Source organism: Scyliorhinus canicula, chromosome 31 (genome assembly GCF_902713615.1).
Source record: "Scyliorhinus canicula chromosome 31, sScyCan1.1, whole genome shotgun sequence".
Lineage (NCBI taxonomy): Eukaryota > Metazoa > Chordata > Chondrichthyes > Carcharhiniformes > Scyliorhinidae > Scyliorhinus > Scyliorhinus canicula.
In genome coordinates, this window is record NC_052176.1 from 12,051,033 (window position 1) to 12,063,796 (window position 12,764).

Genomic DNA, 12,764 nt, shown 5'->3' on the forward strand with positions numbered 1-12,764 from the left:
AATCTCACTCCAGTAAAATAGGGACCTTTCCTGGGACACATTTACTGGGATGCAGAGCGATACAACTCAGTCAGTAAATTCACACTCCGATAGATGAGGGACATCATTAATCTGATCATTGTGACTGAATAAATTGGAGTGGGAATTGTGCTGGACTTACAGCTGAGTGACTCGGTCTGAGTGCTGATAGCTGAGTGCAACCTATAAAGTGACACTTTCTCCATGTCCTCACATCTCAGTATTCTGCTCAGAGAATCCAAGCCGACAAGCCACGCACCTGAACAACAGGTTCCTCAAACCTCTCACACGTTGGACAACAGCTAAATATTTGAACCAGCAGCCAAGGATCCTTCACCCTATTTGCATTTGCTGAGCTAATCTGGGTGGTAACCATCCCGAGAGCTGAATAAAAGAGGCAGAGCCACGATGAGACAAACATCGATCACTCGGAGGAAACGAGAAGTCATGGAGTCCCCGAAACTCACTGCGATCCTCATCGTGCTCGGAGGTAAGTGATCAACTGGAGACCTCAGGGATGTGCTGTAGGAGTGGGGGGAACAGCAAGTGAGGCAGCAGCCAAACTGGGGGTAATTCAGAACAGAGAAGTTGTCAATGACAAACAAGGAAAAAGAAATGTGAATATTTGTTCAGGGAGTATTTAGTAGGGACAGTGTAGAGGGAGCTTTGCTCTGTATCTAACCCCGTGCTGTCCCTGTCCTGTGAGTGTTTAGTGGGGACAGTGTAGAGGGAGCTTTACTCTGTATCTAACCCCGTGCTGTACCTGTCCTGGGAGTGTTTGATGGGGACAGTGTAGAGGGAGCTTTACTCTGTATCTCACCCCGTGCTGTACCTGTCCTGGGAGTGTTTGATGGAGACAGTGTAGAGGGAGCTTTACTCTGTATCTAACCCCGTGCTGTACCTCTCCTGGGAGTGTTTGATGGGGACAGTGTAGAGGGAGCTTTACTCTGTATCTGTTCTGGGAGTGTTTGATGGTCAGATTGCAAAACTCACTACCACAGGGAATGTTTGATGTGAATATTATTGATGGCTTTGAGGGGAAGCTCAGTAAGTACATGAGGGAGAAAGGAATGGACATGCTGCTGGTGTTAGAGGAAGAGGGATAGGAGGAGCCTGGTGTGGAATAGATCCAGAGCCATGGGACTGGATTCTCCGTTCAGGAGACCAAGTGAATCCCGGCGTAGTGGCTGCAGCATCACTGGGAACTGGAAAATAACGATTCCAGCCCGTTAATCAGGGTTTACTGGATGCTCATGCCCCACTTTCATCCTCCCGTCGGCGCAGAGCATGTAGCTGAATCCCGCTGGGGGAGTGGGACCGGAGCATCGGGCCCCGATCTCGCTTTTAGACCAGTGTTCGATTCCCCACTGGATCGGGAACCCCGCTACTGGCAGTGCGTAACGGAGAATCCAGCCCAAGGAATTGTTGGGCCGAATGGCCTGTTTCTGAGACACAATTTCTGCTGAATTCAGGAATATTCTTATGCCGGTTTTTCTGCTTTCTAAATCGTCGTGTTGTTAAATTGTTTCCCTGCTCGCTCTGTACCAGGGCTTTCCTGACACAATGATTTATTTTGTTTTCCCCTTGTAGCAATTTGGATCCCTGCTCAGGGATTCGCAGTTCAGGGAAGAAACATGGTTAACTTCAGAAATGTTGTTGAGTGTGCCAGTCCTGATGTCCCGAACCAGCGCTACATGGACTATGGCTGTTTCTGTGGGATTGGAGGAAATGGAAACCAGCCATTGGATGACCTCGACAGGTAAAATGAGACGATACTTGTGTAAAAACTCTCTCTGTGAAGCCAAGATGTGGGTGTTTGAGCTGGCTGAGAATCAGCAAGGTTTTGTTCTGGTACAAAGCAGAGAAAAGACATTCCTCAGAAAGACAGAACTTGCTTCTCTATAGTCCTGATCACTGCCTCCAGGTAGAAGCCAATTTGTACACAGCAAGATCCCACAATAGCTATGATATAATGACCAGGTTGACCTCATTCATTCCTGAAAATTGAGAGTCAGTTATTCAGTAACGCATTGGAGTAATTGTGGTTAACTTATAGAAGTTACTCTGGATAATTTATTGGGAGTCCTTGGGGTAATTTCTCAGAGTTACTGGTGGTAATTTATAGTGGTTACTGGGGGTAATTTACAGGCGTCACTGGGGGTAAATTATAGGGGTTACTGGGGGTAAATTATAGGATTTACTGGGGTAATTTATAGAAATTACTAGGGGTAATTTAAAGGGATTACTGGGGGTAATTAATAGGAGATACTGGGGTAATTTATAGAAGATACTGGGGTAATTTATAGGAGTTACTGGGGAAATTTATAGAAGTTACTAGGGGTAAATTTACAGGGATTACTGGGGTAATTTATAGAAGATACTGGGGTAATTTATAGGAGTTACTGGGGAAATTTATAGAAGTTACTAGGGGTAAATTTACAGGGATTACTGGGGGTAATTTATAGGAGATACTGGGGTAATTTATAGAAGATTCTGGGGTAATGTATTGAAGTTACCGGGATAATTTATAGGACTTACTGGGGAAATTTAGAGGAGTTACTGGGGATAATTTATAGGATTTACTGGGGTAATTTATAGAAGTTACTAGGGTAATTTACAGGGATTACTGGGGGTGATTTATAGGAGATGCTGGGGTAATTTGTAGGAGTTACTGGGGATAATTAATAGGAGTTACTGGGGGCCATTTACAGTAGTTACTGGGGGTAATTTATAGGAGTTACTGGGAGTAATGTATAGGGTTTACTGGGGATAATTTATAGGGGTTACTGGGGTAATTTATAGAGGTTACTGGGGGTAATTTATAGGGGTTACTGGGGATAATTTATAGGAGTCACTGGGGTAAATTTATAGGAGTTACTGGGGTAAATTTATAGGAGTTACTGGGGTAATTTATAGGAGTTACTGTGGGTAATTTACAGGATTTATTGTGGTAATGTATCGGGATTACTGGTGGTAATTTATAGGGGTTACAAGGGGTAATTTACAGGAGTTACTGGGGAACTTTACTGGAGTTACTGGGGGTAATTTATAGGAGTTACTGGGGGTAATTTATAGGAGTTAATGGGGGTACTTTTTAAGGGTTACTGGGGGTAATTTATAGGAGTTAATGGGGGTACTTTTTAAGGGTTACTGGTATAATTTATAGGAGTTACTGGGGGTAATTTACAGGAGTTACTGGGGTAATTGTTAGGGGTTACTGAGGGTAATTTACAGGAGTTACTGAGGTTAATTTGCAGGAGTTACTGGAATAATTTGCAGGAGTTACTGGGGGTAATTGTTAGGGGTTACCGGGGTAATTTACAGTAGTTACTGGGAGTTAATTTGCAGGAGTTACTGGGGTAATTGACAGGAGTAACTGGGGGTAATTTATGGGGGTTTCTGGGGGTAATTTATAGGAGTTACTGGGGGTAATTGTTACGGGTTCCTCGTGTAATTTACAGTAGTTACTTGGTGGTAATTTACAGGAGTTACTGGGGTAATTGAAAGGAGTAACTGGGGTAATTTATAGGGGTCACTGGGGGTAATTTATAGGTGTTACTGGGGGTAATTTATGGGAGTTACAGGGGAAAATCTTTAAGGGTTACTGGTGTAAGTTGCAATAGCTACTGGGGGGGTAATTTACAGGAGTTACTGGGGGAAATTTATAGGAGTAACTGGGGCTACTGGGGTACTTCCCATACCAGCCTCCCCGGACAGGCGCCGGAATGTGGCGACTAGGGGCTTTTCATAGTAACTTCATTGAAGCCTACTCGTGATAATAAGCGACTTTCATTTCAATTCATTTTCATACTTTGCAGGAGTTACTGGGGGTAATTGATAGGAGTTACTGGGGATAATTGATAGGAGTTACTGGGGGTAATTGATAGGAGTTACTGGGGATAATTGATAGGAGTTACTGGGGGTAATTTATAGGAGTTACTGGGGTAAATTATAGGAGTTACTAGGGTAAATTATAGGAGTTAATGGGGGTAATTTATAGGGGTTACTGGGGATAATTGATAGGAGTTACTGGGGTAATTTATAGGATTTACTAGGGGTAATTTATAGGAGTTACTACAGGTAGTTTATATGAGTTACTGGGGGTTATTTACAGGAGTTACAGGGGTATTTATAGGAGTCACTGCGTGTAATTTCTAGGAGTTACCGGGGTAATTTATTGGAGTTACGGAGGAAATTTATAGGTGTTTCAAGGGGTAATTTAGAGGACTTACTGGGGTACTTTACTGGAGTTACTGGGGATAATTGATAGGAGTTACTGGGGGTAAATTATAGGAGTTACTGGCGGTAATTATTAGGGGTTGCTGGGGTAATTTACAATAGTTACTGGGGGGTAATATACAGGAGTTACTGGTGTAATTGTCAGGGGTTAATCGGAATAATTTGCAGATGCTACTGGGGGAGGGGTAATGTACAGGAGTTACTGGGGCAATTGACAGGAGTTACTGGGGATAATTTACAGACGTTACTGGGGGTAATTTCCTGGAGTTACTGTGGTATTTGACAGGAGTTACTGGGGATAATCTATAGGAGTTATTGGGGGTAATTTCTAGGTGTTACTGGGGGTAATTTTTAGGGGTTACTGGGGTAATTTACAGTAGTTACTGGGGGGTAATTTACAGGAGTTACTGGGATAATTGTTAGGGGTTACTGGGGGTAATTTACAGATGTAACTGGGGGGTAATTTAGAGGAGTTACTGGGGTAATTGACAGGAGTAACTGGGGGTAATTTATAGGGGTTACTGGGGGTAAATTATAGGGGTTACTGGGGCTAATTTACAGGAGTTACTGGGGTAATTGACATGAATAACTGGGGGTAATTTATAGGGGTTACTGGGGGTAATTTATAGGAGTTGCAAGGGGTAATTGTTAGTGGTTACTGGGGTAATTTACAGTAGTTACTGGGGGGTAATTTACAGGAGTTACTGGGGTAATTGAAAGGAGTTACTTGGTTAAATTTACAGATGTTACTGGGGGGTAATTTACAGGCGTTACTTGGGTAATTGAAAGGAGCAACTGGGGTAATTTATTGGTGTTACTGTTGGTAATTCATGGGAGTTACTGGGGGAAATCTTTAAGGGTTACTGGTGTAAGTTACAGTAGCTACTGGGGGGTAATTTACAGGAATTACTGGGGGAAATTTATAGGAGTAACTGGGGCTACTGGGGCACTTCCCATAACAGCCTCCCTGGACAGGCATCGGAATGTGGCGACTAGGGGCTTTTCGCAGTAACTTCATTGAAGCCTACTCGTGACAATAAGCAATTTTCATTTCAATTCATTTTCATACTTTGCAGGAGTTACTGGGGGTAATATATAGGGGTTACTGGGGTAATTGACAGGAGTTACTGGGGGTAATTTATAAGAGTTACTGGGGGTACCTTTTAGGGGTTTCTGGGGTAATTCAAAGGTGTTACTGGGGAAATTTATAGGTGTTACTGGGGTAATTCACAGGAGTTTCTGTGGGTAATTTATAGGAGTTACTGGGGGTAATTTTTAGGGGTTACTGGGGTATTTTACGGTAGTTACTGGGGGGTAATTTACAGGAGTTACTGGGGTAATTGACAGGAGTTACTGGGTGCAATTTACAGATGTTTCTGGGGGGGGGGGGTAATTTCCTGAAGTTACTGTGGTAATTGACAGGATAACTGGGGGTATTTTATAGGGGTTATTGGGGGTAATTCATAGGTGTTACTGGGGGTAATTTATAGGAGTTATTGGGGATAATTTTTAGTGGTTACTGGGGTAAGCTACAGTATTTACTGGGGGTAATTTACAGGAGTTACTGGGGGTAATCTAAAGGAGTTACTGGGGGTAAATTGTAGGAGTTACTGGGTTGAAATGTATTGGAGTTACTGGGGTAAGTTACAGTAGTTACTGGGGGTAATTTTTGTAGTTACTGGGGGTCATTAAAAGTAATTACTGGGCGTAATTTATAGGAGTTACTGAGGGTAATTTATCGGAGTTACTGTGTCTACTGGGGTACTTCCCATACCAGCCTCCCCGGACCGGCACCAGAATGTGGTGACTAGGGGCTTTTTACAGTCAGTTAATTGAAGCCGACTCGTGACAATAAGCGATTTTCATTTCATTTCATTTTTATACATTACAGGAGTTACTGGGGGTAATTTATAGGTCTTACTGGGGTAATTTATAGGAGTTACTGGGGTAATGTGTAGGAGTTACTGGGGGTAGTTTATAGGAGTTACTGGGGGTAGTTTATAGGAGTTACTGGGGATAATTTACAGGAGTTACTGGGGTAATTTATTGGAGTCACTGGGTAATTTATCGGAGTTACTGGGCCAATTTATAGGAGATACTGGCGGTAACTTTTAGGGGTTTCGGGGTAATTAACAGCAGTTACTGGGGGTAATTTACAGGAGTTTTTGGGGTAATTGACAGGAGTTACTGGGGGTACTTTACAGATGTTGTTGTGGGGTGATTTACAGGAGTTACTGGGGTAATTGACAGGAGTTTCTGGGGGTAATTTATTGAGTTACTGGGGTAATTTGATTGAGTAACTGGGGGTAATTTACAGGAATTACTGGGGGTAAATTATAGGAGTTACTGGGGTAATTTATAGGAGTTACAGGGGGTAATTTATAGGAGTTACTGGGGTAATTGACAGGAGTTACTGGGGGTTATTTCTAGGAGTAACTGGGGGTAATTTACAGAGTTACTGGTGTAATTTGTTGGAGTTACTGGGGTAATGTATAGGAGTTACTGGGGGTAATTCGTCGGAGTTACTGGGGTGATTGACAGGAGTTACTGGGGGTAATTAATCGAGTAACTGGGAGTAATTTGGAGGAGTTACTGGGGTAATTTCTCGGAGTTACTGGGGGTAATTTATAGCAGTTACTGGGGTAATTTATAGGGCTAATTCTTTGCTTGCTCCTGCACTAAGAGGCCCTGATGGATTGCATCCCAGAGTGCTAAAAGAGATGGCTAGGGAAATTGCAGATGCACTAGTGATAATTTACCGAAATTCACTAGACTCTGGGGTGGTCCCGGTGGATTGGAAATTAGCAAACGTGACGCCACTGTTTAAAAAAAGAGGTAGGCAGAAAGCAGGAAATTATAGGCCATTGAGCTTAACTTCAGTAGGAGGGAAGATGCTGGAATCTATCATCAAGGAAGAAATTGCGAGGCATCTGGATTGAAATTGTCCCATTGGGCAGACGCAGCATGGGTTCATAAAGGGCAGGTCATGCCTAACTAATTTAGTGGAATTTTGTGATGACATTACCAGTGCAGTAGATAACGGGGAGCCGATGGATGTGGTATATCTGGATTTCCAGAAAGCCTTTGACAAGGTGCCACACAAAAGGTTGCTGCATCAGATAAAGATGCATGGCATTAAGGGTAAAGTAGTAGCATGGATAGAGGATTGGTTAATTAATAGAAAGCAAAGAGTTGGGATAAATGGGTGTTTCTCTGGTTGGCAATCAGTAGCTAGTGGTGTCCCTCAGGGATCCGTGTTGGGCCCACAATTGTTCACAATTTACATAGATGATTTGGAGTTGGGGACCAAGGGTAATGTGTCCAAGTTTGCGGATGACACTAAGATGAGTGGTAAAGCGAAAAGTGCAGAGGATACTGGAAGTCTGCAGAGGGATTTGGATAGGTTAAGTGAATGGGCTAGGGTCTGGCAGATGGAATACAATGTTGACAAATGTGAGGTTATCCATTTTGGTAGGAATAACAGCAAACGGAATTATTATTTAAACGATAAAATATTAAAGCATGCCGCTGTTCAGAGAGACTTGGGTGTGCATGAGTCACAGAAGGTTGGTTTACAAGTGAAACAGGTGATTAAGAAGGCAAATGGAATTTTGTCCTTCATTGCTAGAGGGATGGAGTTTAAGACTAGGGAGGTTATGTTGCAATTGTATAAGGTGGTAGTGCGGCCACACGTAGAACATAGAACATAGAACATAGAACAGGGCCTTCGGCCCTCGATGTTGTGCCGAGCCATGATCACCCTACTCAAACCCACGTATCCACCCTATACCCGTAACCCAACAACCCCCCCCCTCTTAACCTTACATTTTTTAGGACACTACGGGCAATTTAGCATGGCCAATCCACCTAACCCGCACATCTTTGGACTGTGGGAGGAAACCGGAGCACCCGGAGGAAACTCACGCACACACGGGGAGGACGTGCAGACTCCACACAGACAGTGACCCAGCTGGGAATCGAACCTGGGACCCTGGAGCTGTGAAGCATTTATGCTAACCACCATGCTACCGTGCTGCCCACACCTGGAGTATTGTGTTCAGTTTTGGTCTCCTTACTTGAGAAAGGACGTACTGGCGCTGGAGGGTGTGCAGAGGAGATTCACTAGGTTAATCCCAGAGCTGAAGGGGTTGGATTATGAGGAGAGGTTGAGTAGACTGGGACTGTACTCGTTGGAATTTAGAAGGATGAGGGGGGGATCTTACAGAGACATTTAAAATTATGAAGGGAATAGATAGGATAGATGAGGGCAGGTTGTTTCCACTGGCGGATGACAGCAGAACAAGGGGACATAGCCTCAAAATAAGGGGAAGTAGATTTAGGACTGAGTTTAGGAGGAACTTCTTCACCCAAAGGGTTGTGAATCTATGGAATTCCTTGCCCAGTGAAGCAGTTGAGGCTCCTTCATTACATGTTTTTAAGGTAAAGATAGATAGTTTTTTGAAGAATAAAGGGATTAAGGGTTATGGTGCTCGGGCCGGAAAGTGGAGCTGAGTCCACAAAAGATCAGCCATAATCTCATTGAATGGCGGAGCAGGCTCGAGGGGCCAGATGGCCGACTCCTGCTCCTAGTTCTTATGTTCTTATGAATCGAGTAGCGGTTATGCTCGCCGTTTCCCGAAAGCATTGTTCAGTGTTCGAGGTGAGGAAAATTGAATTCCGTTTCAAGGGAAATGAAAAAGGAATGAAAGTTGCCATAATCTCAGATGGCCATAGGCTTTTTTCCCCTTTGAGAAGGAGAATTGACTGTTGGTGATTTAACCTGAGGGTCGCCACACCTCAGTCGAGGGTCAAGGTTGAAAAGGCGGGGCCTTCATGGATACCTCAGAAGGTACGGGAATTGAACCCACGCTGTTGCCATCTCTCCACATCACAGACCAGCAGCGAGGGAAGTTAGTGTGAGAGGAGTGACAATCCGATGATCAGTGATTGTCATTCCTCGGAAGATTCGTTCCATTGAAATAGAAGTCTGTCGCTCATAGCCGCTGTCTTCAATAATTGGGAGTCTTTAAAGGGTAACCAACTCTGATTGGACATATTCTGGGAGATGTCGTCACATGACCGCCGACTGTAAACTGCCACTTCCACAGACTCCTGCCACTGGTCACTCAACATGAGCATCATCTCGGAGCTCCCCATGGATTGGCCGGGATTCTCCGCCGGCATGATTCTCCGTTATGCCGGCGCCCGGGAGTTTCCCGACAGCGTGGTGCTACCCCACCATGGGAAACCCCATTGACCGGCCGGCATAATGGAGAATCCCGCCGGCTGGTCGGGGCAGGAATATGGCGCATCCGGGCGGAGTCTGACTTTTGAAAAGCTGGTCATGTGAATGAATGACCCGATTTAAATGGACGTCTCCTGTTAATTTGAAATTCTGCTAATCTCCCACTATCAGAATACAAAAGCAGCAAGTTAAAATTGGCGTTCAATTTTGCTTTGTAAGTGTAAAACAGCAAAATATGCAGACAGCAGGGCTGGTCATGGGCAGCCTCTATATTTGTCATGGGCAGGTTATTGTTACGTTCCTTGTGGGCAGCCGACATGTGGAGATGCCGGCGTTGGACTGGGGTGAGCACAGTAAGAAGTCTTACAACACCAGGTTATGTTTTTCTTGGGCAGCCTCCATGTTTGTATTGGACAACCCCATCTTTGATGTGGGCAGTGCCCCATGTTTGTTGCGTGCAGGGCACTATGTTGCGGGCAGGGCTCCATGTTCCTTGTGGGCAGGGCTCCATGTTTGTTGTGGGCAGGGCTCCATGTTTGTTGAGGGCAGGGCTCCATGTTTCTTCTGGGCAGAGCTCCATGTTTGTTGTGGGCAGGGCTCCATGTTTGTTGTGGGCAGGGCTCCATGTTTGTTGCGGGCAGGGCTCCATGTTCCTTGTGGGCAGGGCTCCATGTTTGTTGGGGGCTGGGCTCCATGTTTGTTGCGGGCAGTGCTCCATGTTTGTTGTGCGCGGGGCTCAATGTTCATTGTGGGCTGGGCTCCATGTTTGTTGTGGGCAGGGCTCCATGTTTGTTGTGGGCAGGGCTCCATGTTTCTTCTGGGCAGAGCTCCATGTTTGTTGTGGGCAGGGCTCCATGTTTGTTGTGGGCTGTGCTCCATGTTTGTTGTGGGCAGGGCTCCATGTTTGTTGTGGGCAGGGCTCCATGTTTATTGTGGGCAGGGCTCCATGTTTGTTGTGGGCTGGGCTCCATGTTTGTTGTGGGCAGGGCTCCATGTTTATTGTGGGCAGGGCTCCATGTTTATTGTGGGCAGGGCTCCATGTTTGTTGTGGGCAGGGCTCCATGTTTGTTGTGGGCAGGGCTCCATGTTTGTTGTGGACAGGGCTCCATGTTTGTTGTGGGCAGGGCTCCATGTTTGTTGTGGGCAGGGCTCCATGTTTGTTGTGGGCTGGGCTCCATGTTTGTTGTGGGCTGGGCTCCATGTTTCTTGTGGGCTGGACTCCATGTTTCTTGTGGGCAGGGCTCCATGTTTGTTGTGGGCTGGGCTCCATGTTTCTTGTGGGCAGTGCTCCATGTTTGTTGTGGGCAGGGCTCCATGTTTCTTGTGGGCAGGGCTCCATGTTTGTTGTGGGCAGTCCTCCATGTTTGTTGTGGGCAGGGCTCCATGTTTGTTGTGGGCTGGGCTCCATGTTTATTGTGGGCAGGGCTCCATGTTTGTTGTGGGCAGGGCTCCATGTTTGTTGTGGGCAGAGCTCCATGTTTGTTGTGGGCTGGGCTCCATGTTTGTAAGTAGGGCTCCATGTTTATTGTGGGCTGGGCTCCATGTTTGTTGTGGGCAGGGCTCCATGTTTGCTGTGGGCTGGACTCCATATTTGTTGTGGGCAGGGCTCCATGTTTGTTGTGGGCTGGGCTCCATGTTTGTTGTGGGCTGGGCTCCATGTTTGTTGTGGGCTGGGCTCCATGTTTCTTGTGGGCAGTCCTCCATGTTTGTTGTGGGCAGGGCTGCATGTTTGTTGTGGGCAGGGCTCCATGTTTGTTGTGGGCTGGGCTCCATGTTTGTTGTGGGCTGGGCTCCATGTTTCTTGTGGGCAGTGCTCCATGTTTCTTGTGGGCAGGGCTCCATGTTTGTTGTGGGCAGGGCTCCATGTTTGTTGTGGGCCGGGGTCCATGTTTGCTGTGGGCTGGGGTCCAGGTTCTTTCACAAAATATCGGTTTGATGATGTCAGTACCAAGAATAATTCTACATGTTCCTGGAGTGTTCATGATATCACCTCCCACCTCAAACATCCCAGCTCCATGCTGCCATTGGTCTGACATGTCCACTCTCGGGGTGCCCACCTTTCCAAACCAATTGGAAAGGGAACAGACTCTTTGTCATCTGATTGGGTGTTTTTTCAGAAACAGCTTTTCCCTCCCACCACCAGTTTCTCTCCAATGAACAAATGCATTGAAATAAAATAGGAGAACACCATGTTGTTAAAGGGCAGCAATGGCCTTATCCCCTCAGTTATGTGAAATGAGTTCCCTGAGGATTCATCTTTAGTTCCTGAAAACTCCAGGACAATTCTTCAGAGTTGGGAACCCAATCTGAGGCTTGTTTGGAATCATTAATCCCCTGACTGAGTTTCAGTCTCTCCATGAAAAACTTACATCTGAAATGATATCTCCTGTTTGTCACCCACTCAGATGCTGTCAAGTGCACGATGACTGTTATGGAGAAGCCGAAAATAAACTGGGTTGCTCACCTTTGTGGACACCTTTCTCGACAACTTGTGAAAATGATGTCCCCGGGTGCGGTAAGTAAACACCAAACAAAATCAGTTTTGACTTTGGGAAGTTGCTCTGGCTCCCTGTCCTCTCCCTTCCTTCAATCGATCAACATCTGCAATTACAACAACAACTTAGATTTATATGGTGCCTTTAGGGTATTGCAACATCCAATGTGGCTTCAGCTGACGAAAAGATATTTTAGGAATGTGCCAATAGAGGCGGAAAGGTGGAGGGAGGGAATTTCAGAGCTTGGGGACCAGACACCTGAAGACACGGCCACCAATGGGGATTGGGAATCCTCAAGACCAGGACCAGAATTCTCCAAATGGGAAATCATGGGATAGTGGGAAATTTGGCCAGTTGGATAACAAACTGGCTAACCGATAGAAGACAGAGAGTGGTGGTGGATGGCAAATATTCAGCCTGGAGCCCAGTTATCAGTGGCGTACCGCAGGGATCAGTTCTGGGTCCTCTGCTGTTTGTGATTTTCATTAACGACTTGGATGAGGGAGTTGAAGGGTGGGTCAGTAAATTTGCAGATGATACGAAGATTGGTGGAGTTGTGGATAGTGAGGAGGGCTGTTGTCGGCTTCAAAGAGACATAGATAGAATGCAGAGCTGGGCTGAGAAGTGGCAGATGGAGTTTAACCCTGACAAGTGTGAGGTTGTCCATTTTGGAAGGACAAATCTGAATGCGGAATACAGGGTTAATGGTAGGGTTCTTTGCAATGTGGAGGAGCAGAGAGATCTTGGGGTCTATGTTCATAGTTCTT

At 45.7% G+C, this 12,764-nt stretch overlaps 1 protein-coding gene across 1 annotated transcript; it reads left to right on the top strand.

Moving 5' to 3' along the window:
- Positions 1-352: 352 nt before the first annotated feature.
- LOC119958908 (basic phospholipase A2 S2-22-like) lies at positions 353-12,040 on the top strand. The gene is made up of 3 exons (XM_038787433.1): positions 353-508; positions 1,609-1,777; positions 11,908-12,040. The coding sequence occupies exons 1-3, from the start codon at positions 427-429 to the stop codon at positions 12,023-12,025; spliced, it is 369 nt and encodes a 122-aa protein (XP_038643361.1). The 5' UTR covers positions 353-426; the 3' UTR covers positions 12,026-12,040.
- Positions 12,041-12,764: the final 724 nt, after the last annotated feature.

Bases quoted from the DNA above. Each gene is read 5' to 3' on its own strand.
- LOC119958908 (XM_038787433.1), top strand. From the start codon at position 427: ATGAGACAAACATCGATCACTCGGAGGAAACGAGAAGTCATGGAGTCC. The intron at 509-1,608 runs GTAAGTGATCAA...TTCCCCTTGTAG, and splicing joins GATCCTCATCGTGCTCGGAG to CAATTTGGATCCCTGCTCAG. The intron at 1,778-11,907 runs GTAAAATGAGAC...TCACCCACTCAG, and splicing joins CCATTGGATGACCTCGACAG to ATGCTGTCAAGTGCACGATG.